The 26,833-nt window shown below is 44.0% G+C and overlaps 1 protein-coding gene across 1 annotated transcript in view; it reads left to right on the top strand.

Moving 5' to 3' along the window:
- Positions 1–1,171: 1,171 nt before the first annotated feature.
- Positions 1,172–26,833, top strand: part of SENP5 (SUMO specific peptidase 5) — a 53,303-nt gene continuing 27,641 nt past the window's right edge. The window contains exons 1-3 of the mRNA XM_053307332.1: positions 1,172–1,196; positions 22,874–22,979; positions 23,120–23,267. Coding sequence (XP_053163307.1) covers positions 22,891–22,979; positions 23,120–23,267 — 237 coding nt within the window. The 5' untranslated portion in view covers positions 1,172–1,196; positions 22,874–22,890. The remainder of the gene's footprint in view (positions 1,197–22,873; positions 22,980–23,119; positions 23,268–26,833) is intronic.

Here is a 26,833-nt window from a genome sequence, read left to right on the forward strand (position 1 = left end):
AGAACACAGTTTTTAGTTGTGTGGATCAGGGATTCTCAACGTTGGGTCCCCAGATACTAGACTTCAACTCCCATAAACCCCAGCGGCCTTTGGTTGGGGATTATGGGAGTTGAAGTCCAATAACATTTGGGAACCCAACGTTGAGAATCCCTGGCGTGGATGATCTCATTATATTCAATGTTCGTATGGCTTTCAACAACAAAAAAATCTCAAAGCCATTTACATTGCATAAGGATGGAGAATATGTCCCAAAAGGAGATCATAATCTACAAAGAAACACAAGGGAAGGTGTCATGAAACCAGCCTCCATGCAGTCCAAAAGCTTCTTTAAATCACATACTAGCACTTCCCCCCACCCCCATGCTAAACTCCATTTTGAACCTTTTCTGTCGCAGCAGGTAGCCAGCCTGCTTTCTGTATGATCTCCTTCCTGCATCAGGAAAGACCCAAATGGTGCTAAGTACCAGACCATCACAGCCATAAATGCACCACGGAGAGACCTAGAAGGCCAAGTTGAAGACAGCCAGATCATCCTGGAGATAATCTATCTATGTGCTCGCTAAGAGTCGACACCGACTTGCTGATACCTAATCAATCAATCAATCAATCAATCAGCATGCTGAATCCAAGCAAGACGGAGTGCTCATTGTGGGGGCTAAGAATCTGAGGGGTGAGTTAGCTCTTCCTGTGCTGGATGGGACTACACTCCCCCAGAGGGAGCAGGGGCGCCACTTGGGAGCCTGGGACCCTCTCTGGCCCTGACGCTCCCTCCTCGTCGCCATGCCAGCCGGCCACCCTCTCTCGTTCCCTCCGCTCCCTGCACTGACACAGCCCCACGTAGCTGGCTGCTTCCACCAAACCCCTCCCCAACCGCCGCACAGCACCGCCCACTGCCAACCACAAGCGCATGCGCACCATACCTGGCAAAAGACCGCCCCTGGCGCTTTCTTCTTCCTCCTCCTCCTCCTCTTTCCCATTCCTGTCCCCGCCCATCGCCTCCGAGATCCCCGTCGCCGGAGACTGACGTCGAGAGCGCGCTGGGCCGGTGTTTGCCGTGGAGGAGGTTGGGGGCCTGGCCCACGTGAGGCGTCGCTGAGTGGCTGCCTGCCGGCCGCTCGCGGGCGGACGGAGGGTGGGTGGCGGGGGAGGCGGCGGGGGGGCTCCTCCTGGCGGCCGGGATGCGCCCAGCGACCAAGGTACGCGCGCGCTCGCTTGCGCGGGGAAGGGGTGGGGGGCGGGGTGTGTGTGCGCGCGCGCGCCCCTGCCTGCCTGCCTGCCGGTCTCCTCTCCTCTCCTTTCTTCCCTCTCGCCTCATGGCAGAGGCGGCTCTGGAGGGGTCGTGGCGGGGGAGGGAGCGAGCCGCAGCAGTAGCAGGCCCTCCGAGGTCGCCGTGAGGATGGGGCTTCGTGAGAGGCCGTGGGGCGCGCGCCCGTGTCGGTCTCCTCCGGTGGTCAGTCCGGCGCCTTGTGGGCTGGCCTCTTGGGCCAGGCCGGCAGGGGTAGGTGGCCTCCCTTCCGCCAGGGGAGGTGGGCTGATCTGGGGGTGCGCCAGGCCCTGGCTTCCCCTGGGGGCGAGGCGCCTGTGGAGGCCTTGGATGGACTTGATACATCCACGGAGGACAGGTCTACCTATGGCTACTAGTCCGAGGGCTATAGGCCGCCTCCAGCCTCAGAGGCAAGGTGCCCCTAAATGCCAGTGGCAGGGGAGCCACAGCAGGCGAGGGGGCATGCCCTCACCTCTCGTCTGTGGGCTCCTCGGGGGCATCTTGTGGGCCACTGTGAGAAACAGGGTGCTGGGCCTGATCCAGCAGGGCTGTTCTCCTGGAATTGGTGGTGGTCAGAAGGAGCTGGGAGGGGCTGGTGCACTTTCTGATGGGAGAGTAAATGGTGGGTGGGAATGACTCTCAAGAGCCATGTACTTAAAATCTCCATCCCTACCTTCTTTTACAATGAAAATGTTGGAGAGGGAGATGGCAAAGAAGTTTAGGATTAATGTGAGGCAATACAGTTGCCCAGCGGGGAAGTAACTTGTTTAGGATTAATGTGTGGCAATACTGTGTGGGAGATGGCAATGGTAAACCCCTCTTGTATTCTACCAAAGAAAACCACAGGGCTCTGTGGTCTTCAGGAATCGACACCAACTTGAAGGCACAACTTTACTTTAGCTTTAATACAGTTGTGCATGCTTAGGGAAAAGGTGAGGTTTGAGGAGAGATCTGCAGGGGAGAGAGGGGACACCCTGTACATATTCAGTAAAAACATTCTAGGCTATCAAATATTGCATGGTGCCCATCAAGGGCTTTGTGGGTAGTGTTTTGGAAGAGTAATTAAGCGAAGAGTTGAAGGTGAATGTAACTAAAATCTTAAACCTTAAACTCTTCTCTTCTGTCCTGAAGTTTACACCTGTTTCAGGTAGCTGGGATAAAGTGTCTTTGACTTCTATATTTTGGCAAGACTGGAGCAGAAATTTCTGCTCTTTCCTCAAAGCCCACTGTAATGGACAGCCCACTGTTGTACTCTGTTCTAGTACTTGTGCTACTCAAAATGTTTGTAATATTCATACAGTACTCAAGAAAATGCCCAGATCCACACCCAAAATTTGGAGTGTCCACTTATGAGTGCATTCTACTAGTTATGTGTTCTTAAGTTTGTTTGTATTTCAGTAAAATGAATGCAGCCTGAAAACCTGAATGCAGAAACTCCCATTTCCTGTTATGGCACAATAGAATATCACTGCTTTTCTCATCTACTCTTCACAAAATGAAGAACCTGAACTGATGATCCGCACTGTAGACACAGATTATTTGGATTGTGTACACTTGTATACTTGAGTTTTTGAGGAAGAAATTCAAATGACAAGAAGGATCAGCTACCCCCTTATTTCGATAGAATGCTAGAAGACTTAGTGAAATCTGTAGTTAAGGTTATAATTCTGTGCAATTACATATTTTATTAGATATCCTCCAAATGAGGTGAGGCGGGTGGCTGCTAGGGAGATGGCCTTTTCATTTATGGAATAGCCTCCCCAGTGAGGTTTGCTTGGCTTTATCACTTTGTTCTTTTAGATGCCAGGTGAAGGCCTTTTTGTAAGTTCAGGCCTCTTAAAATTTCAAATCTTTTAAATTGCATTGTATTTTGCACACCGCCTTCTTTTGGTCTATGATTTAACCTGTTGGGTGTTTTTATTTCATGTTTTAATGTTGTGTTGTATGTAACCCACCTAGAGAACAGTTTGTTATGGGGTGGCTAAAGAGGTTGTTGTCCACTATGAGTTTCACACTATCTGAAGAGTGGGATCTAATAAGCTTGCTATAGTAGTTGAAACATTGTATACTTGGCTGTCTTAGTGCATTTAAGCTTTAGCACCAGAAACCCCATCTAAATTGGTAAACTCTGTGGAGGAATTATAATGTTTGCTTAGAACCTGTCTAAAAGTTCTTGTTAGCTCAACTGAAGGGTTTTGTTGGGTAACCCAAGGTATATAATGAGCTTTATAATCTCTTCAGTAATATATGCCTTTACTTTGCATTGCTGACTTGCAGTTTGTTGGTAAGAGTGTTAAAAGAAGCTGGCTGTCACTTTTGTAAACTGAGCAATATGATACTGTTTAGTAGCAGTATTGTAGGCTGAACTTCAAGCTTCTTTTTAAACATTGTTAAAATGTGTGTAGTTGTTGCTCAGATGTGCTTTGGCTGTTATTTGCCTTATGCAAGATATGGATGTGATGTGATTTAATACAATAGTGCAGCAAACTGGGACACAAAACAATATTTGCAAGACATTGTGGAGAAGTAAGAATAAAAATGGAGTGGAGGATGGCAACTAATTTCAAGTGATTAGTTCTTTGATCATAGATATACTTGAAGTGAGACTTGTTGAATTTAGAGAGACAGCTTCTGAGTGTGCAGAGGATTGGGTTTTAGGGCTGTTCAGAAGATGAAAAAAATGAACAGTTTGGTGTAGGAGGATATACAACATAGGAAGATCTTGAATTCTAGGATATTGTTGGCTAAAGCAGGGGTTCCCAACAGGGGGTGCTAATACCCATAGGGTTTCTTGAAGGTTTCCCAGGAGCTACTCAGAACCTCCATGCCTCCCGATGGTGCAGCTGCTAGATTTTCCCCATCCGAGGATCACTGACTTAAAGCCAACACAATCTCAGCTAGGTGTTCACTGTAGAAGGGGAGGGACTAGGGTGATGATCCTCCTCCTCTGCTCTTGATTAGCTAGCTGTCTGTCTGTCTGTGTTTGGAAGCCCAGTGTACCCTTCCCCTCAGCCTGATTGATAGGCTTCAGCAAATTATCACAGAGTACTCCCATTGAAACTAATAGGACCCATAAACCTGTCCCATTAATGTCAATGAGTAAGTGTGGATTTGAGCCCGTGAGTGGAGTAGCCTATCTCCTGAATTGTAACACTTAAAGTTGTATGATTATGTGTATATAAATACATACAAATTTAAATGTTAGTTGTGTATTCTCTCTCCAAATCTTTATGGAGTAACCTGAGCTGAAGGCTTTGCAACAGAAGGGATACAATTGTGGGGAACAGTAGGGGAAGCCCTGGGCTAAAGTATGGATAACTTATTTGAGAAGAGAGTAACAAGGCTTGTTGATATCGCTTGTTGGAAGAAATTTGTCAGCCAAACATTTCTTCTGTCTTCATGTTTAAAGCAAACTTCATAGTTTTAAAAAGAATTGCTTACAGTATTCTTTAAAAGAGCTACAATGATTTTCAGCCCCTTATCAGTGTAGATATCAAAACCTAAGACATTTCAAGTTCACATACATTGCTTATGCCATGTCTGTGAATTGCATGTATGGTGGGGGTGGAAGGAAGACAAAGCTGAGGCAAGTTGTGAGGTAGTTCTGAGGCAAGTTGTGTTTCCTTGGTAGTTCTGAGGTATGATATGTCATTACACGTTGGACTCGTTTTACTTGGGACAATGTCTGGGTTGCACCACATTTAAGAGCTGACAAATCAGAACTTTGTAGGAGTGTGAACTTTGCTCTCGATGAAGTATAGTAAACTGTTCTAGTATCCCTCAGTGGGCTTACAAGGCTTTGTATGGAAAAGCTCCAGTGAAGGAGAGCCCATCACTCAATGAGGCAGACTGTTCTGTTGTCAAATAGTTCTTACAGAGAGGAAATTCTTCCTAATGTCTAGCCTAAATCTGCTTCCTTGTATTTTTAACCCATTAGTTCTAGTCTTGCCCTCAGGAACAACAAAGAACAAGTTTGCTCCATCTTCTATGTAACAGCCCTTCAGATGTTTGAAGGTGGCTATCATCTCTTCTCAAGGCTAAACATCCTCTGGTCCTTCAACTGTTCCTCAATGTACCTGGTTGCAAGAGCTCTCACCATCTTGGTCATCCTCTTCTGAACCTATTCCAGTTTATCAGCATCCTTCTTAAAATGTGGGATTCAGAAGGATTGCAACTTGTGATCTGGACACTATGCTTCTGCTAATGCAGCCTAAGATTACATTAGCTTTTTTAGCAGCTGCACCACACTGCTGGCTCATATTCATTGTGTTGTCCACTAAAATACCTAGGTCCTTTTCACATCTACCACTGTCAAGCCAGATCTGTTGCATGCTGTACTTGTGCATTTGGTTTTTCTTGCCCAAATGAAGGACTTTTTCTTTGCTGAAGTTCATCTTGGTTTTGGCCAAATATTGGAGCCTATCTAGATCAGATTGACCCTTGATTCTGTCTTATAAGGTATTAGCTATTGCTCTCCTCTCTCACCCACTGCTTTGTGTTATCTGCAAATTTGATAAGCATCCCTTCTATTCCCTTCTCAAAGTCATTTACGAAATGAACAGCACAGTGCTCAGGACATAAATGTCACTCGGTACCTCTCTCCAGGAGCATCTTCCTTATGAGACTAGGTTATAGCATCTGGGACTCTTTACCTTAGAAAAGAGGCAACTAAGGAGAGACATGATTGAGGTGTATAAAATTATGCATGGAGTGGAGAGGGTGGACAGAGAAATTTTTCTCCCTCTCTCACAATACTAAAACCAGGGGTCACCCCATGAAACTGAAGGTTGGGAAATTTAGGACCAACAAGAGGAAGTACTTTTTCACACAGTGCATAATTAATCTATGGAATTCCTTGCCATGGGATGTTGTGATGGACACCAGCTTGGATGGCTTTAAAAGGGGCTTAGACAGATTCATGGTGGACAGGTCTATCAATGGTTACTAGTCTGGTGGCTGTAGGCCACCTCCAGGCTCAGAGGCACAATGCCTCTCAATCCCAGTTGCAGGGGAGCAACTGCAGGAGAGAGGGCATGCACATACCTCTTGCCTGTGGTCTCCCCAGTAGGGGTGTGTCCGAACCGGTCCGGAGGCCATTGTAAAGGCCTCCGGACTGTCCAGACCGGTTCGGATCTGGCTGGTTCGGGTCCGGGTGGGTGGGTTCCTTTAAGGGCGGGGAGGGTTTACTTACCCCCCCCCCCCCGCCGCTTGCCCCTGTCCAGCGCGTGTATTTAATGTAATAATTGGGGCAGCAGGATACTTCCCTGCTGCCCCTTGTCCCTCTGCAATGCCGCCAGCCGCTTTGACTCACAGTTTTGAAAAGTTATTACTGCTGCCCAGTGCCAATAATGAAGTCGAAGAAGCCGCCGCCGCCGCCTCCCAGCAGCCACTGAGAACGGCTCTGCCATGGAGGACGCGGCGACGCGCCGCGGCAACCCTCACTTCCGGATTCCATGCGACTTCCCCCCGCATACAGAGTGGCAGAATGCAGCCACTCTGTATGTGGGGGAAAGTCGCATGGTAGCCGGAAGTGAGGGTTGCCGCGGCGCGTCGGCGCGTCCTCCATAGCAGAGCTGTTCTCAGTGGCTGCTGGGAGCCGCCGGGCGGAGAGGCCGGCTTCTTCGACTTCATTATTGGCACTGGGCAGCAGTAATAACTTTTCAAAACTGTGAGTCAAAGCGGCTGGCGGCATTGCAGAGGGACAAGGGGCAGCAGGGAAGTATCCTGCTGCCCCAATTATTACATTAAATACGCGCGCTGGACGGGGGCAAGCGTCAGGGGGGTAAGTAAATCCTCCCCGCCCTTAAAGGAACCCACCCCACAGTGCTGGACCGCAGCTCTGCGGTTCCGTGCACACCCCTACTCCCCAGAGGCATCTGGTGGGCCACTGTGTGAAACAGGATGCTGGACTAGATGGGCCTTGGGCCTGATTCAGCAGGGCTGTTCTTAGGATTACATGGAGACCTTAATAAATATTCACTGGATATGCTTCATCAACCAGTTGTGAACCCACCTAATACTAGAATCCCCTTACCAAATTGTCAACAATGATATCATGGGAGGCTTTGTCATATGCTTTTAAATCAAGATACACTATAGTCCACAGCACTGCTATGAACTAACAAACCTGTAGCTGTGTAGAAAAGGAGATGAAATTAGTCTGGCATGATTTCTTAAGTTCATCAAATCCATGCTGACACCTACTAAGCACTAGATTCTTTTTCTAAGTGCTCACACACAGCTTGCTGATTTTTTTGTCAGGTATTGACATCAAGCTGACAGGTCAGTAGTTTTATGGCTTCTCTCCCCCATAGACCCTGCTTTTTCAAGATAAGACAACATTTGTTCATCTCCAGGCATTCTCAAAGATCAGATAGCAATAATGTAATTCATCTGGACCTGGACACTTAAACTCATTTAAGGTAGCTAGGTGTTTCCTTGCCATCTCCTTACTGAACGTTTGGCACAATTCCCTCCTTTTATGCATCTGTAGCCTTGCTGGGCCACATTTGCCTTGTGGGAGAAGACAGATGCAAAAGAGGAATTAAGCAACTCTACTTTCTCTCTGCCACTTATACTATTTCACCATCTTATCCAAGCAACAGACCTGCTGTCACTTTGACCTTCCTCTTGCTTCAAACATATCTATAATCACTACCCCCTTTTTTGCATCCCTTGTAAGCCTCAGCTCATTTGAAGCCTTTTGAAAACATTTATATTCCACTTTTCCTCCAAGGAGTCCAGAGTGGTGTACATAGTTAGGTTTCTCACAACAACCCTGTGAATTTGGTTAGGCTGAGAAAGAAGTGACTGGCCCAGAGTCACCCAGCAAGTATCATGGCTGAATAGGGATTTGAACTTGGGTCTCCCCGGTCCTAGTCCAGTACTCTAACAACTACACCATGCTTTCCCGACACTATCCCTACATGTTCTGGCTGTTTCATGTTATCTTCCTTGGTTATACTCCCATCCCTGCATTTCCTATATGTGTTTTGCTTCTCAGCATTTTGGAGAGTAGGGGTGTGTCCGAACCAGTCCGGAGGCCATTGTAAAGGCCTCCGAACTGTCTGGACCGGTTTGGACCTGGCCGGTCCGGGTCCAGGTGGGGGTCTTCCTTTAAGGGTGGGGAGGGCTTACTTACCCCTCCCGCCGCTTTGCCCCCTCCAGCACCCGTATTTTACGGAGTAATTGGGGCACTGGAAATCAGCCGCCCCTGCCGCCCCCCCGCGAGCGGATTAGGGGCCAAAACTACTGCCGCCGCCCGCCCTCCCCCCTCCCAGCCGCACGCCCGAGTCCTCACCAGATGTTGTTCAAAAAAAGAGAGGAGCTCGCGAACAGAGCTCCTCTCTCTGCAAAGTCTCGGCCCCAACTGGGGCCTTGGGCGTGCTGCAAAGGACGCCTGGGAGTTCCGCCGGAGGCCCGGTCTACCCACCGGGATGAGGCCGGGTAGACTGGGCCTCCGATCGCTGGAGGCCCGGTCTACCCGGCCTCGTCCCCTGCCGGCGGGTAGACCGGGCCTCCGGCAGAACTCCCAGGCGTCCTTTGCGGCATGCCCAAGGCCCCAGTTGGGGCCGAGACTTTGCAGAGAGAGGAGCTCTGTTCGCGAGCTCCTCTCTTTTTTTGAACAACATCTGGTGAGGACTTCAGTATCATTCCTTTTTTATTTTTTGGTAAAATGGTATGGTCACTTGGTTACTACCTGCCTCTTTTGAAAATTTGGTAATCTAAGGAAAATAGCATCCGTGTCCTTGTTCTACTCCTCCTTAATATTATCAGTATTATCAGTATTATCAGTATTTCTATACCGCCCTTCCAAAAATGGCTCAGGGTGGTTTACACAGAGAAATAATGAATAAGATGGAATCCTGTCCCCAAAGGGCTCACAATCTTAAAGAAACATAAGATAGACACCAGCAACAGTCACTGGAGGTACTGTGCTGGGGGTGGATAGGGCCAGTTACTCTCCCCCTGCTAAATTAAGAGAATCACCATGTTATTAACCCTGGCTAACTGAGCAAAGAGGCACCTTTTATGTGGTGATTCTCTTTATATAACAGGGGGAGAGTAACTGGCCCTATCCACCCCCAGCACAGTACCTCCAGTGACTGTTGCTGGTGTCTATCTTATGTTTCTTTAAGATTGTGAGCCCTTTGGGGACACGGTTCCATCTTATTTGTTTATTATTTCTCTGTGTAAACCGCCCTGAGCCATTTTTGGAAGGGCGGTATAGAAATCAAAATTATGATGATGATGTCTGGATAAAACAAACCAGTTAATAACACCTGTCTGACTGTGTTAACAAGAAAAAAATAAAAAATAAAAGGTGCCGCTTTGCCAAGTTAGCAGCAGTTGACCATGTGGTTCATAGTGAGCTCCCATGATGGTATTGTTTCCCTCTATTCTTTTTTAAACCCACAAATACTGTTGACTGGGCTCCCATGCTTAGATTCGTGAATTTCTGTACAGATGTATGTGTTCTTTACATATAATGCAACTGTGCCTCCCACTTCCTGTTGTGTCTATTCCTTTTGAACAAGTGCCCCACAAGTGCTATATTCTAATGTTTTCTTGTCATTGGTACCGGGCTTCTGCCTGTCTCCCCAATTGGGTTCAGTTTAAAGTCCTCCTCATGAGATTTGTGAGGCTTCTGCCAAACATGTCCTCCCCAGTTCTCATGCGCTTCACCCCGTTTTGTTCCAGGAGTTCTTCATGTATGCAGCATGGGTCCAGTAATCTAAACTTTTCCTGATTAAACCATCTTCTTGTTGGCCGTTTAGGATCCTGTGTTCTTATTGCATCTTGACCTTCAATGAGAACGGTAGAAGAAAGCACCACTTGTGCTCCCAGCTCCTTCAGATTCCCACTCAGTGCTTTGTAGATCAGTTTTGGGTTTCTTCCAGCAGTATCATTCATTCCCATGTGGATCAGCAGGGAGGGGGTGGTTGGGTTTGACAGGCCTTGGTAGCCTTTCCATCACATTCTGGATGCTCTCACTAGGAGGACAGCATATCTCCCTCAGTCTGTCAGGTTTGCACAAGTGTTGCTTCATGCTGCAAAAATTCTGAGATGAGCTCCAGTCCTCTGGAAAATGTGGCCAGTATGACACTTAGTACTGAGTAAGTTGCCCACTTCTGCTTTTAGAACATGGTTGCTCAATTTTGGTCCTCCTGCAGATGTTGGCCTACAATTCCCATAATCCCTGGCTATTAGCCACTGTGGCTGGGGATTATGGGAACTGTAGTCCCAAAATAGCTGGAAGGCCTAAGTTGAGCAGACCTGTTTTAGAGTTTGCCTAAGTAGCTTCTGTTACTTGCCAATGATGTGGTCAGTTAGCATTTGTTGGTACTGGAATGAAATTTCTAGTTTGCAAAATGTACTATCTAGTGATTTGTTTTTAGAAGACTTCTGTAATATAGCTTTAACTCATGAACTGTTAAATTGACAGAATATCTACAACTGGTGGTATTGTTTAGAGTTCCTGATGCTTTGCACCTTCAGAAAAGTATCCACTGTTTTGTTACATTTTCAAAGTGTGTGAGGCTGCAGCAGCCTGTGGAATGTGCAAAAGATTCCATGCATGAGGATTTTCAGTTTTGCTGCTCTGTGTTTTCTGGACAATGAAAACAAGTTAATGAGTTGAATCTTCTGTTCTATTTGTGCCACCATGTTTGTAACTTTGATGTACTACTTGATGTTGACATGAGCAGTGTGAGCTGGGCAGAGCTAAACTCTCAACATTGCCAGCCTCTGTGTGTTTTATAAGCCAAATCTTAGTTTCAAAGTACCTTGCCCCTGGACAAACTGTAGCATATTCTCCCTGCAGTGTCTTTCTTACTAAGAGAATCTGCCTTTCAGCTCTCAAAAGGGCCCCCAAGGTGACTTAGTTAACAATTAACACTATAATCTCGGAACAAAAATGGAATCCAATTTAAAACAATTGACAATATAAACTAAATTATACAGGTATGATTAAGGCAGCATAAAAAGCAAGGACTAGAATCACAAATCCTAAATGTTATGTAACATTAAAAGGACTGGGAAAATAGACTTTTACCTGTAGCTGAAAAGATGACCAGGTAATTGTCAGCAGAACTCTCTGGGGAGAGAGTTCCGTGTTGCTATATCTAGCTGTTGTCTGTGATGAACTGAATCTTCATAGGCCATGGGTGTCATGTGAACCATATGTTGCCTGCCTCCTGGCCGTTTGGGTTATTGCAAGAAAGATGGAACTTGTGGATAGCTGGAAATGATTAAAAAACCTGTAAAAGGAGAAGAGCTGATCTTTATCTTCATCCTTCTGTTGTACCTGGCTGTTCAGAACACTGGAAGACAAGACATGGCAAACCCTTGTCTGGTGATTACATAGTCAACCAAGATGAAGGCACTGGCTAAATGGGTAAATGGGCTAGGGTAGTGTGGTATATTAATGTGCTATATTAAATTAATAGAAATATAACTTTTAAAAACTGGGCTGACTAGTCCAGGGACTTGCTTGGAAATGACCACTCATCTTTGAATTCACTTGTATTAAAATACTTTACTACAGGGAAAGGAAATCCACTAGTTGTCTGTGACGAATGAAGCAAAATCCTGACAAGTAATGTACCAGCATAGCTCAATGAGTATAACTTTTTTGTCTGGCTGGTGAACAGCTCCAACATTCTTGATCCCTGCTTTACTAGACCATGCTTTATGGAGCCGGCTGTCTCTGCTATGGAAACATATGTAACAAGACTGATTTTGGGGGGCTGGTAGTGTGGTTATAAAGGGATGTTTCTGCTATTAAAATGGTCGCTGTCTAGAACAGAACGGCTTGAAAAGTTTTCAACTTGAGGGTTGAAGATGCCGACTCTTACTGTGCAAAAGCAGTGCATTTTTCTACTATCTGCTGCAACTAGTTTATTTTGTTCCTCTTCTGATTTGCTTCCCAATCAGGACCTCTAGAAGGGGTATTGTCCTGCTTATTTACCACTCGTTCCCACTATTTCAGTTTCAGTTTAGTTGGACACTGTGGCCTGGTTCATATGTAGGGGTTCACTTGAGACCCTGATCAAGCGTGTGAACTTCTGGTCTTGGGGCGTATATGCTGAGATTGGGTGTGTTGTACTGTACAAACCATATACTAGCCTAGTCAGGTTCTGTAACATAACATCTGTTCCTCATTTCAAATCTTAGCTGGGTTCAGTGTTCTCTCTCATTTTTTTCATCTGTGTGTGGAATGAATTTTGTTCTGGGTTGCAGTATCATGGCAGTGTGCATACATATATTCAGAGTGGGACCTTCCTGATTCAATCTGAGAGGGATATAAAAATAACTGAGCAGACACTTAAAATCTTGTCATGCCTTAGGGGAACACTGGTTGGGTTCTGTATCCCAAGTAAGGTGAAGACTGCTGAGACTGGGCATGTCTTATTAACCCACTAATCTCAGCATAGCCTTCCCAAGACCAGAAGTAGGGCTTGCATGCACTCTCAGGGATCTGGCAGCTTTGCTGAACCACTGCTTCCTTGTTATATGTGAACCTGACCTTTGTGTCTAACACATAACTTGCCTTAAGCCTTGTTCAGAAAAATATATAGTATGCACTGTGCTTTATGCTCCTTATTTTGGCCACAGCAGCAACCTTATAAGAGATCTTTATTTCACATACGTGACTTTTCAGAGTGTAGAATATAGAATCAGTTTGATAGCACCTGTTTAAAGTAACTGACCTGTTGGGCCTGGGCAAATATCTCTGGTTACAAGGTTCCAGCAAGGAATTTCTATTGTAGTCTGAAGGACAAGTGAGCAGCTGAGCATCACTTGTTCTGTCCTTGGCTTCACATTAGTTCCTCATCTTTTTCCTGTGCTCAGATGGGCAACATAAACCACTTTAAATCCTCTGCATTCTGACTGGGATCCCTTTCCTGATGATGGACCAAGTATGACATTGTCCTCTAAAGCTCAGCACCAAGCCTGGAAAATGTGGCCTAAGATCTTTAGTACCCTGAGCAAGCGGATTTCCTCCCACCAGAATACTTTAGTGAATCTACTGTGTTGAGTTAGTTTTTCCCAGTCCTGCTCATTATGTTTAGAGTTTTCTTGTGGTGCCTTCCTCAAAATGCCTGTGGTAGGTATAGTTTATCTCAACTCATTTGAGGGGTTTGGAGTGATTCATGTGATTCATGCTGTAGCCCACAGCTTTGATTTAATTAATGGTTTGTACCTAATGGTGAAGCAAGGAAGTAACTTGCCTAGGGAGCAAGAGGTTGCTGGTTAGAGGCCCGCTGGTATGTTTCCCAGACTATGGGAAACATAGTCTATGTTTCAGACTATGTTTCCCAGACTATGGGAAACACATATATCGGGCAGCAAGCAATATAGGAAGATGCTGAAAGGCATCTTGTACTGCATGAGAGATGGCAATGGCCCTTCCTGTATTCTACCAAAGAAAACTACATGGCTCTGTGGTTGCTAGGAGTCTACACTGACTTGATTTCACAACTTTACTTTACTATTACTCAGGCACTGAGTATTAGACTGGTATGGCAAGAAGGCTAGGCCAAATGCAACTCAGGTGTACAGTTTGATTGGTGGATGCCTTTTTCATGAGTTGGTTGCTGCTAATCTGAATTCAGCTAGTTTCTTCTATGCAGAAGGGGGACATCGTATTTTGCATTGGACCCTGACCTAGTATTACTACATTTACCTGAATCTAAGACTAGGTTGTTTCCTGAAGTTCTTTAATGTTAGAAATTGGGGAGTCTTCTCAAAATCAGATTCCTCTTCATTTGGGGGTAAATACAGGAGTAACTTATATTTAACCTCTCTTTTTTAGGGCATGTCTTAAATTCAGAGTAGCTTTCTATTCAGATAAATAGTACAGTAGTATTACCCTGGTTCAGTTGGTCCTCGGGAGAGAAGAATATAAAAAGGAATATTGTGGGTTAATCATAGTTAAAACTGCACTTTGTGTGACTGGCTGAACTACTTTTTTACTAGGGCAGATCAGGAAGCATAGTTCTAACTGAACATCTGCTAATGCAGGAGTAGAAAACTGTTTTTGCTGCCTTCTATTAAACAAACCCTGAGACATTTGGAAATTGTGAAACGTTTCACAGTGTCCTGTTGTGCATCTCTTGTATGACCAAAGCCAGAAAAGGCAGCTGATAAATAAAGTAACAGTTGGATACTGGTATCTATAAACCTGTGGTGTTGTCTTAAACACACTTTAACACCCCCACCCCCATTTCAGACTACTTAAGTCTTTTCTAAATTCCACTCATATCCCTTACTCTTTAGTCACTATTTCCTAATTCTCCAACATACAATTGTAGTGTTTAATGGAGCCAAAGTAAATTAATTTTTCATTTAAACCTAAGAAAATTACTATTCAAACTGACCTGGAATGAGATTCGTTTCAATGATTTATGTGTAGTATTTCATTAATCCTTATGACCCTATAAAGTAGTCTTGTGGTGTTCCCATGTTGCATATGGCAACGTTGCTGAGCATGGTAGCTTGCCTAAGGCTGCGTAGTGACATCTGATGCACCTATCCCGTTTACTGTTGTGCTTCTCCATTCTTCCTCAGAGGTAGGATAGCTTATTGACTTGATATGAAATTTGAGCATTTTGTGAAATGTAATTTGTTTTTTCTTTTGTTGCTGCAGCTGCTCTTCAAGATCATAATGCAGCAGAAACATGAAAGAACATAGAAAAAACTTAAAGTGGAGAAGTCTGTTGCTGTCCTGTTGTCGAAAATGGACCAAGGGATTTTGGGGGCTGAGGCAATACTGCTTCCAAAGGAAGCGTCTTTCTCTAGTTAAAAGAGGGGGGCAAAGCACCCAGACATCTGTAAGCCTAAAACAAACTAAACCATGCAGAAGGAAGGCTCTCCATCTTCAGAGGAAGCAGGCTCCTGAAGAGTTGCTAAATACAAAAACGCAGCAGCTGGCATCTGTTGAAAACAGCACCTTCCCAGAAAAGATACTCAAAAGTTCTTTTGCTAGGTGCACAACCAGAGGACCATTTACGGTAGTAGAGGAGCTGGCCAGTTACTCTTTTCAGGGCAAAGAACTGAGTAAACACAGTGATTTGGAGGCAGACTCAAAGGTTCATCAAGGCAAGCAATACTGCACTGAGGTCAGCAATTTAGCCTTACCAGTAAAAGAGGATGGTCTCTCTCGGGAGGGAGAGAGCAATAATGGTAAAAGCAATGAAATCATAATTCTAAATAATTCTAGAAGGAAGTGCTGCTGCCAAGGTCTGAAGCAAAATGGAACTTGGGACTCCTTGAGTTCAAAGAGAAGACGTAAATTTAAACGGTGTACTTTAAAAAGCAGATCTCTATTTATGATGTATAAAAAACTTTCTATGGTTAAGTTTCGGATTAGAATTGCAAAATCTCGTCCTAAGTTTTGGAGAGGCAAAACCTGCAAGTTAAGCAAAAGCAAACAGAGCTGGGTGGAGAAGGTAACCAGAGATAGGCAAGAGGACTTCCACCGAGGGGCCTTCATAGGTGGTTCTGGGACCTCATTTCCCTTTTGGAAATCAAAAAGTAACTGTCCCTGGAAACGGCTCAGTTTGTCAGATATGAACAATCACATGCCAGGACCATTGGTAGAAGAGAGTCGAATGCATCTACCGGATGCCTGCCTTACCCAGGATGCTCTGTTGCAGCGCAGGGAGCACCATTATAAGGACCTTGCAGCCGGTGACCAAAATGGCATTGCTGAAATCTGCTTGCCTGGGTTGCATGGAGCACCTTCTTGCAGGGTGGAGGTTGTGCACAAGGAGGAGATGGGGGAGGCACCCACACTGGACGGTTGCGCCAACGATGTTTTCATCTCTATAATGGAAAAAGAAATCTCTGTTTCAGGTCAAGATGATGGAGAATCCAATCAAGTTATGGGTGCTGATGAGGTAGTGCTGGAGCCCTCCAAAGTGGATTTGGGCACAAATGTTGACTTTGCTAATGGGCCTGTTTCTGTTGAGCTGGCACAAAAAGATGATGGTTGTAGCCAGATGGAAGTAGAAGGGCCCATAAGCATGGACGTCTTTAGTGCAGAACTCTTGGATCATCTGTACTGTAAAAGCCCTCTTGATGAGCCTCTGAGGGGAAGCACAGGACAAAAATCAGGGACCCAAAAGAGTGGCAAGAGAAGCAATCAGAGAGCTTCTTGTGTCAGTGATGAGCAGTTGACTACGTGGCTATGTGGTATATACATATACTGATTTCATTTCTATTACAGATTTTGCTTGAATATCCAATGAATTTTGTTCTCAACATTTTGTTGCTTGCAACTATTGTTTCTTGCTGTATCTCTAGTTAGGAGGTTGCACATGGATGGGGCAGGGTGACCCTGGGATTTGCAAATGGACAGTTCAACTGGCCTGTCCTAGGGAAACAGCTTGTAGTCCATAAAGCCTTCTGAGCCTGTCGGAAGCTTAATAAGCCTCTGGTTTGCCTGCCTGGGACTGCAAAAACTGGGGAATGATTCTGCTGTTTGACATGATATGGCAGCTTGATGGATTACAAGTTGCACAGGTCTCTCCTCTCTTGACTTCTCAGAATTTGTGATATTTATGTGATAACTCATCAGTATTTAGTGCTTTTGTTGACATGCTCAACATGGGGAGAAATTGAGAGCAAACTCAAAAGGCTGATACACTTCAGAAAATTTTATCTGCTGCTTACAGTTCTAGAAATTCAAGGAAACTTGTTCTGGTGGTGGTTACATTCAAGGAGTCCCAGAATTATCTAATTTGTTGTTTCCATAGTTAGAAGTTAAGGGATAAAAAACAAGAAATTCAGGATTTTCCATATATACCCCGCCAGCCGAAGACCAGAGATAGAAAAATTGGAAATTTTGGGAAAATTTAAGGAAACAAAACATTATAAAATGTTCTCTTAGAATAATGGGTGTAATGGTTTACAAGCCATGGTTTGAAGAAAATTATTCTTGCCCATTGGTCTTTTAGAATACTGTCTATGTAAACTTGACTATCTTTTATGTAAGATGAAAATGTTTGATAATTCCAATTCCAGTCGTGTTTACTGTAGAGTTGTGTAGAGCTCTCAAATCCCAGATGCTTTTCTACCTTTAGAAGGCACATTCTCATCTATCTTAGAGCCACATACAGGCCTCGGGCCCTTCTTCGTTGGTCAATTGTTGCCTGCTTTCCTCATGGATGTGGAAAATGGTAGAAATCACTGTTATCTTGACTTGGGCCTGGTTCATCTAGGATATTTATTTATTATTAAAACTTTTATACCGTCCTTCCAAAAGGCTCAGGGTGGTTTACATTAAAACACCATTAAAATCAGTTAATAATATATAATCAGATATATTCTTTCACCTTAGTTCATGTGGTAAATGTTAATTGAATAAATATCCACATTTACTTACGGTTGCTACTAGTTAATACTACAGTCTGTTAGCCTGATATAACAAGGTTTTTTAGAGAACTGAAAAAAGTTTGAAGCGGGATTGCTGCTGTAGTATGCACCATCACCCCACTATGTGCTTCAGGTAAATTTTAGGGTTTTTTTCATTATTAGGTTTGTTTGTTTGTTTGTTTGTTTATTTAATTAATTCATTTTTTTATACCGCCCTTCTGAAAAGGCTCAGGGCGGTTTACAACTAAAAACAGAAACCATTAAAACCAATAACAATTAAAACAGATATAAATATTAACAGCAATTAAAAAACATCTTAAAAAACAATTAAACTATCATAACAATTAAAACCTTGAAAATCAGGTTAGCATTAAAACAATTAAAACTAATTAAAAACCCTGAAAGGCCAGGCCAAACAGATGGGTTTTTAGGGCCCTCTTGAAGGTCAGTAAAGAATTAAGATTATGAATTTCTGCTGGGAGTGCATTCCACAGCCCGGGAGCAGCCACAGAGAAGGTCCACCTCTGGGTCGCCACCAAACGAAACGGTGGTAACTGGAGACGGACCTCCTCAGATGACCTTAACGTGCTGTGGGGATCATGTACAAGAAAGTGTTGTCTAAGATATCTCAGACCCAAGCCGTTCAGGGCTTTAAAGGTAATAACCAGCACTTTGTGTTTTGCCCGGAAACATATCGGCAGCCAGTGTAATTGTTTCAAGACAGGCATAATATGCTCTCTCCGGGTTGTCCCAGAGACCAGTCTGGCTGCTGCATTCTGAACTAACTGAAGTTTCCGAACTATGTACAAAGGCAGCCCCATGTAGAGTGCATTGCAGTAGTCAAGCCGGGAGGTTACCAGCTGATGCACCACTGTTTTGTGGTCATCCTCTTCATGGAATGGCTGCAGCTGTCGAATCAGCCAAAGCTGGTAGAAAGCACTCCTGGCCATGGCCTCCACCTGAGATACCAGGATGAGGCCTGGGTCCAGGAATACTCCCAAGCTGTGCACCTGCTCCTTCTGGGAGAGTGTAACCCCTTCCAGCACAGGAAGATCTAACTCACCCCTCAGATTCTGAGCCCCCACCATGAACACCTACGTCTTGCTTGGATTCAGCTTCAATTTATCCCTCATCCAGCCCATTACTGCCTGTAGGCAGGCATTTAGAGAATGAGTGCCATTTCCTGAAGATGAGAAGGAGAAGTAGATTTGGGTGTCATCAGCATACTGATAACACCCAGCACCAAACCTCCTGATGACCTCACCCAGAGGGACTCCATATAACAGCTCCTGTTTTGAGGAGCAACTGTCACCAAGCTCCACCATCTGGAATCTACCTGAGAGATAGGAATGGAACCACTGCAAGGCAGTGCCCCCTATCCCCTTCTCCCCCAGGTGATCCAGAAGGATACCATGGTCAATGGTATCGAACGCCACCGAGAGATCTAGAAGAACCAGCAGAATCACACTCCCTCTGTCGATTCCCCAGTAAAGGTCATCTATCAGGCCGACCAAGGTTTTGAAGGTCTTAGAAGCAATTTGACCAGAAGGAAGCAAGATATAATTAATATACCATTAGAAGGAATGCAATGCTTCAAACTACTTCATTTTCTTAAAAATGACTTTCTTACTTCTATCGTTTTTTTTTTAGCACGCCTGCTCAACTTTGGCCCTCCAGCTATTTCTGGTCTAGAACTCCCACAATCCCCAGCCACAGTGGTCCATAGTTAGGGATTATGAGAGTTGTAGGCCAACATCTGCAGGAGGGCCAAAGCTGAGCAGCTCTGGTTTATAGGGACGTTATTAATAGAACAATATTAGCAATATTAATAGCAGAGCTCAAAACCCAAGTTCTAGTTTCTAGACTAGATAATGTTGACTGAGGAAGACTTGCTAATTTTGTATGTTAACTTTAATAAATCAAAGTTTTCAACTCCCCCTCCCTAACTTTCAACTAGTAAAATATCAGAATTGTCCAAGTATCTCGGGTTGCAGCAGTTTGCAGATTGATTTCAGCATTACATAATGTAATTATTGAGTATACTTAGACAGTTTAAAAGTATTGATGTCTTAGTTTTACTTTTTAAAAGGTACATTGTTAAACTATACATAACTCATTTTGTTTTTTAAACAGTAAGGCAAGTTTGAAATACAGTACAAAAAAGCTTTGTGTATTTCAAATTTTTCAAAAAATTTCCATTTCTCTCCATGAAAAATTTGTTCTTGGAGCAGGGTTAGGATCTAACCCATATACTGCTGCTTCATCATCACATTTCAGCAAAAGTTCTCAAAGTTTTTTTATATGGGTGTTGCGGGGAGGGGGGAGCTTTCTGAATTGAGCCAGTCCCATTGAATTCAACGGGGCTTATTTCTAAAAAGTAGATCCAGGATTGCAGCCTTTGCTCCCTACTCGGAAAAGGTTGGCAGATTACATAGGAAAAAATAGATGTTTCCCAGACCCAAAAAGGGCTCGCAGTCGCTGTTGAAAAGGAAGTAAAAGTTAGACACCAGCAGCAACCACGGAAGGATGCTGTGCTTGGGATGGATAGTGACAGTTGATCTCCCCTTACTAAATATAAGAGAATTGCCACTTTAAAAGATGCCTCTTTGCTCAGTTAGCAGGGGTTCCACATGTAGTGCACAAGTAAAATTATTCATGTGCAGCATGCATCTCTAAACACCTGTATACATCATTCTTGGAAAACATAATTGGCTCAAGCTTCTCAGGGACATCATGTACACAGTATTTAAGGATGCATATGCATTTTCACACTTCCTGTATCTGTGGAAGTCATCAGCACAACATGTAGCACTTTCCTAAGTGTTGGGCAACAAACAAGGCTGTGGAAACACAGGTGAAGGTATTCTGCTGAAAATGGAAGGGCAAGAGCTTGCAGGGGAGAAGCTGAAGATGGGTGAGAAATGTTTAATAATTACCCTCCTCCTGCTTTTCTTCTCTCCTCCCCCTCCCCAAATTATTTTATTCCCAAATGTGTTTGCCATGTATCAGCTTGTACAAAGAAGTGGGCTGAGAGAACAAGCTCCTCATCACCACTTCTCCTAATATCCTACCTCTTTGCCACTTGGCAGCAGAGAACTGGCAGTCTGGATTCCAAGAATCTTCTTTGATGACAGATGCTTGGTTCAGCCTTCTAGTTTTAAAAACTGTATTGAACCACTCCAGGATTGTTCATATATTCATGATGTAGAAATCAATGTTCCCTCTAAGATGTGCATGTGTGCATGCACTCATATGGTTTTTTGATGTCCGCTCAGTTAACTTTAGATCCCTCTCAGGTTGAATCAGGATGGTCCCATTCTGAATGCATGTCTGCACACACTGCCTTGATACTGCTGCCCAGAACAAAACTCATTCCACACACAGATGAGTGAAATTAAAACACTGGTAGAGATTGCTTGTGACACTAACATATTTAGCTAACATTGGTGCATGGTTTAAAGCAAACATTGACTGGGGTGGGGTGTGTGACTGTAGCCACACTCTGCACAAGGAAACCAATAGCAGAAAGCCATTTGGGATTTGTGAATTCTACAGATAAACCATCGGGTTCTGCTTGGTCTATGCCAACTGGTGACTGAACTAGATTCTAAAATGCTGGGAGTGATCCAGCCTTTACTTTGTAGCATTTCATGGTAGAAACATTCTGTGGTGTTAACTGGAAAGAATGGTGTAAACCAGTGAATTACATACATCACCATCAATGTTTTAAAATGCTTTTTCAGTGTTAAAATGTGGACAAATATTTCTGAAGAGTGTCTCCAGTGATCTTGGTATATGTTCCCACTTGTCTCCTCTTTGAATATCAAGCTGGGTTGAATTGACAGGTTTGACCAGTATGCTGCACTTAGAAATACTGCATTTGGATACGGGAAGTGTCATTTTAGCACTTAATTACTACTTGTGCTTCCCACTCATGCCTCTGCCATTATCCCCATTCAGTCTCTTCAAAATAAGATGCTTCTTCTTTTTTTTTTTTTGGAAGGAAATGCAGTTACATTTGCAATCATCTGAAGTGCCTGTTTAAGTGAAGTCAATTCAGTGCATCTACCTCCATCTCTGCATTAGTTGTAATGGCAGCTGAATAGAGCCACCATTTTATTCAGATGTTAGAGTTGCAAGTCTTGCCTCCCAAGCCATATGAATGATTATGTGCTGATTGGAATCTCCTACAGCTGCCTGAAAATGCTGCACAGCAAAGGTGCAATTAATCAAACATTGCAGCTGGATAACCTAAATCCATTTCATTGGGGCTATATATCATTCTAGATCTAGATCTCTGGATTTAGATTGCAAGCTTCCAGTTAAGACTACAGCCTTCCTCTTACTCAAGTTGTAGTCCAGGGGTTCTTAACCTCTTTGCACCTACAGACCCCAAGATCATCCAGTATTACCTATGGACCCCCATCTATAAAATATTTTCTTAAGGCTCCAGTAAAAGTTAGGCGTGGGGGAAAGTACCCAGAATAGTTATTTACTAAAACAGGCCTGTGCAATCTAAGCCCCCCCCCAGCGGTTTTTGGACTACAAATCCCATAATCCCCAGCCACAGTGGCCAATAGCTGGCGATCATGGGAGTTGTAAGCCAATATCTTTAGGTGGGGCGAAGTTGAGCAGCCCTGTTCTAGAAAGTTATTCTGACTCTCCAGCAGCAAATTAAATTCAGTCCATCAGAGATTTCCCATGGAGAAAACCACCACCTGGAGCTACCCCATGGACTCCCAGGGGGTTCATGGACCCCCATTTTAAAACCAAACCTGCTCAGAGCATCCTGTCTGTGTCCTCTGTGCATGTCTGGCTTTCCATATCCTATATGCAAGGGTGTCAAACTGTGGCCCTCCAGCTGTTTCTGGCCTACAGCTCCCATCATCCCCAGCCACTGTGGCCAGTAGCCAGGGATGATGTTAGTTGTAGGCCAACAACAGCTGGAGGCCCACAGTTTGACACCCCTGTCCTAGAGGGTCTAGGGTTGGTGCTTAGCCCCTCATGAGTTCTTACATCAAGCAAGACTTTGTTGAAGCTCATTTAAACCCAGATCCGTTTCTGTGCTGCACAACTCTGGCTATTATCTAATGTTAACCTTGCTTAGGTTAACTTTGTGTTCTTTTCCTGCCATGGGAAAGTGAATTGTGAAAATTTTATCTGTAAAAATGTCAGCTGGAAACAAGTTGACATGTCTGTGTATGTTTAAAACTTTGCTGTATTTTAAAGGATTCCTAGATGAAGTAATGAAGAAATATGGCAGTTTAGTTCCACTCTGTGAAAAGGATGTGATGGGAAGATTAAAGGAAGTCTTCAATGAAGATTTTTCCCATAGGTTGGTAGCTTGTGTGTATTATATTTAGCTGTGCTCATTCAAACTCCAGACTCTTTTTGCTGTACACAGCTACATCTCCAACATGCTGTGATAACTTTGTATTGTCTGTGTGTGTCTCAGCTGCCTTCATTCTGTTCCAGAAAGCCATTCATCACCAAGGAAATCATGAAGTACCAGACAAGGCATCCCAAATCTTCCACTTGCAATTTCCGGGTCCTCTATAATAAGCACATGCTGGATATGGATGATCTGACGACACTGGATGGTCAGAACTGGCTAAATGACCAGGTGAGAGCAATTTGAGGCTGTGTCTGTGCGCATGTGCACGTGCATGCACCTGTGTTTAACACTGCTTGTTTTTGAATCCTACTTTTGTGATACTCCAACCTTATAGGCAGGGCCATTTCATGGAATGTGGTTTCTATGGAAAGGAATGTACATTTCCATAGGTAAGGAATGTACATATGGAGGGAAGTAAAAAGTGCGGTTCCCCAGGGTACTGGGATCGGTGCTTTTTAATTTATTCATAAATGTTCTAGAAGTAGGGGTAAGCAGCGAGGTGGCCAGATTTGCAGTTGATACCAAACTCTTTTGGCTAGTGAAATCCAAAACTGATTGTGAGGAGCTCCAAAAGGATCTCGCGAAACTAGGTGAGTGGGCGACAAAGTGGCAGATGCGGTTCAGTGTTGGCAAGTGTAAAGTGATGCACCTTGGGACGAAAAACTCAAACTTCAAATATATGCTGATAGGATCTGAGCTGTCTATGACTGACCAGGAGAGGGATCTTGGGGTAGTGGTGGACAGCTTTTTGAAAGTGTTGACTCAATGTGCGGCAGCTGTGAAAAAGGCCTCTTCCATGCTAGGGATCATTAGGAAGGGGACTGAAAATAAAACTGCTAATATTATAATGCCCTTATACAAAACTACAGGTGAAACTCAGAAAATTAGAATATCGTGCAAAAGTCCATTAATTTCAGTAATGCAAATTAAAAGGTGAAACTGATATATGAGACAGACGCATTACATGCAAAGCGAGATAAGTCAAGCCTTAATTTGTTATAATTGTGATGATCATGGCGTACAGCTCATGAAAACCCCAAATCCACAATCCCAGAAAATTAGAATATTACATGGAACCAAGAAGACAAGGGTTGTAGAATAGAACAATATCAGACCTCTGAAAAGTATAAGCATGCATATGTATTCAGTACTTGGTTTGGGCCCCTTTTGCAGCAATTACTGCCTCAATGCGGCGTGGCATGGATGGTATCAGCCTGTGGCACTGATGAGGTGTTATGGAAGACCAGGATGCTTCATTAGCAGCCTTCAGCTCTTCTGCATTGTTTGGTCTCATGTCTCTCATCCTTCTCTTGGCAATGCCCCATAGATTCTCTGTGGGGTCAGGTCAGGCGAGTTTGCTGGCCAATCAAGCACAGTACACTGTATACTTTTCAGAGGTCCGATATTGTTCTATTCTACAATCCTTGTCTTCTTGGTTCCATGTAATATTCTAATTGTCTGGGATTGTGGATTTGGGGTTTTCATGAGCTGTACGCCATGATCATCACAATTATAACAAATTAAGGCTTGACTTATCTCGCTTTGCATGTAATGCGTCTGTCTCATATATCAGTTTCACCTTTTAATTTGCATTACTGAAATTAATGGACTTTTGCACGATATTCTAATTTTCCGAGTTTTACCTGTATGGTGCGGCCACACCTGGAGTATTGTGTACAATTCTGGTCACCACATCTAAAAAAGGACATGGTAGAACTGGAAAAGGTGCAGAAGAGGGCAACCAAGATGATCAGGGGCCTAGAGCACCTTTCTTATGAGGCAAGGCTACAACACTGGAGGCTATATAGTTTAGAAAAAAGATGACTGTGGGGGAGAGATGATAGAGGTCCATAAACTCATGCATGGTGTGGAGAAAGTGGAGAGAGAGAAGTACTTTTTCACACAGTGCATAATCAATTTGTGGAATTCTCTGCCACAAGATGTGGTGACAGCCAGCAAGCTGGATGGCTTTAAGAAGGGTTTGGATAACTTCATGGAGGAGAGGTCTATGATCAGCTACTAGCTGGAGGGCTGTAGGCCACCTCTAGGCTCAAATGCAGGATGCCTCTGAGTACCAGTTGCAGGGGAGTAACTGCAGAAGAGAGGGCATGCCCTCAGCTCCTGCCTGTAGGCTTCCAGTGGCATCTGTTGGGTGTGTTTGATCTAAGATTGTAAATAAACAACTAACTAACATCTGGTGGGCCACTGTGGGAAACAGGATGCTGGACTAGATGGGCCATGGGCCTTATCCAGCACGGCTATTCTTATGTTCTTACCCTGTTCACTGCTTATGGCAGGGATTCTCAGACTTGGGTCCTCAGAAGGCCTTTAACCATTGTGTCTAGGGATGATGGGAGCTGTAGTCCATCCTGACCTGGGACCCCAGGTTTGAGAATCCTTACCATAAAACAAATCTTAAGAATTTTGAAAAGGAATCCAAAGCTTTTGTAGCACAGTCCTTTGCAATGTGAATATTCCCAGGACTGAAAGAGAAGAACTGGTCTTGTGGTAACAAGTATGGATTGTCCCCTCTGCTAAGCAGAGTCTGCACTGGTTTGTGTTTGCATGGGAGATTACATGTGAGCACTGCAAGATATTCCTCTAAGGGGATGGGGCTGCTCTGGGAAGAGTATGTGCATGCAGAAGATCCCAGATTCTCACGCTGGCATCTCCAAAATAGGGCTGAGAGAGGCTCCTGCTTGGAGAAACCACTGCCAGGTCTGTGTAGACCATGCTGAGTTAGACGGTCCAGTGTTCTGACTTTTGAAAAAGCAGTTTCCTGTGTTTCAAAATTATCCCTGCCTGGATAAACCTCAATGAGTATCTTTTAAAAATCACCATTTGGAGACGGTGGGGGAAGAGGTCTTCCTGGAGTACCTATCTGTCTAGTTGGTGTGTCTCTGAGCTATTCACAATCCACACCATGTCTGTAGGATATTCTATTTTTGGCAACACTTTCTATTTATTTGAGAAGAACAGTTGCCTTAATATACTCAAAATATGGCTTATAGTTTTCTCCTGTTTTTATGGCCCATATCATGCATGCACACATGTGTCAAACCATGTGGGAGCTACTTCTCCAGAGTTCTGTTCCATGTTTGTGGGGTCTGGGCTTGTGACAATAGAACAACCATATCAATAGAGCTGGTCACTTGGCAGTCTATACCAGACAGCACTTCCCTGTCTAGTGGTGTGTAGGTTTAGGTGGAAAGACCTACTCATTTGGTCCTGCTGGTGGTCCATCTTTGTGTACATACTGGAGTTGTCGCTTGATTAAATGCAGTTCAGCATGATCATGATTACCAATTGACTTAAATTGGCATGAACTTGCACATGGATCAATACAATTCTGAAGAAAAAGAGCATAATCTGTTTTTAGATGATGCATCGATGTATGGTAGCAGGCGTCCTTTTTGGAGGGGCACTTCCTCCGGTGTGAAAGGGAAGGCAGAATGCCTCTTAGGGTGGAACTAGACATCTGCAGTCTTTATAGGTACTCTGCATTAATCTGTTAATTAATTAATATTTATTTATTTAGGAGTTCTTGGTTGTGTGGGTGTGTGCGAAAGAAAGTCATACCTACAGATACCAAATTTTGCACACACTGTCTTGCCACTGAAATTAGCTGAATGAACTACTTTTATACCACAGTATTCTGGTGGGGAAAGGTTTAGAAATTGTATTTTGTAGCAGAAATTCTGAATAGAATCCTCAAATTTTAACTGTTCTGAACAGATTTTATAATTCAAAAACATCAATAATTCAAAAACATCATACCCAAGAGAAGCAGAAGA

The sequence above is a fragment of the Hemicordylus capensis genome, chromosome 3, assembly GCF_027244095.1.
Source record: "Hemicordylus capensis ecotype Gifberg chromosome 3, rHemCap1.1.pri, whole genome shotgun sequence".
NCBI lineage: Eukaryota > Metazoa > Chordata > Lepidosauria > Squamata > Cordylidae > Hemicordylus > Hemicordylus capensis.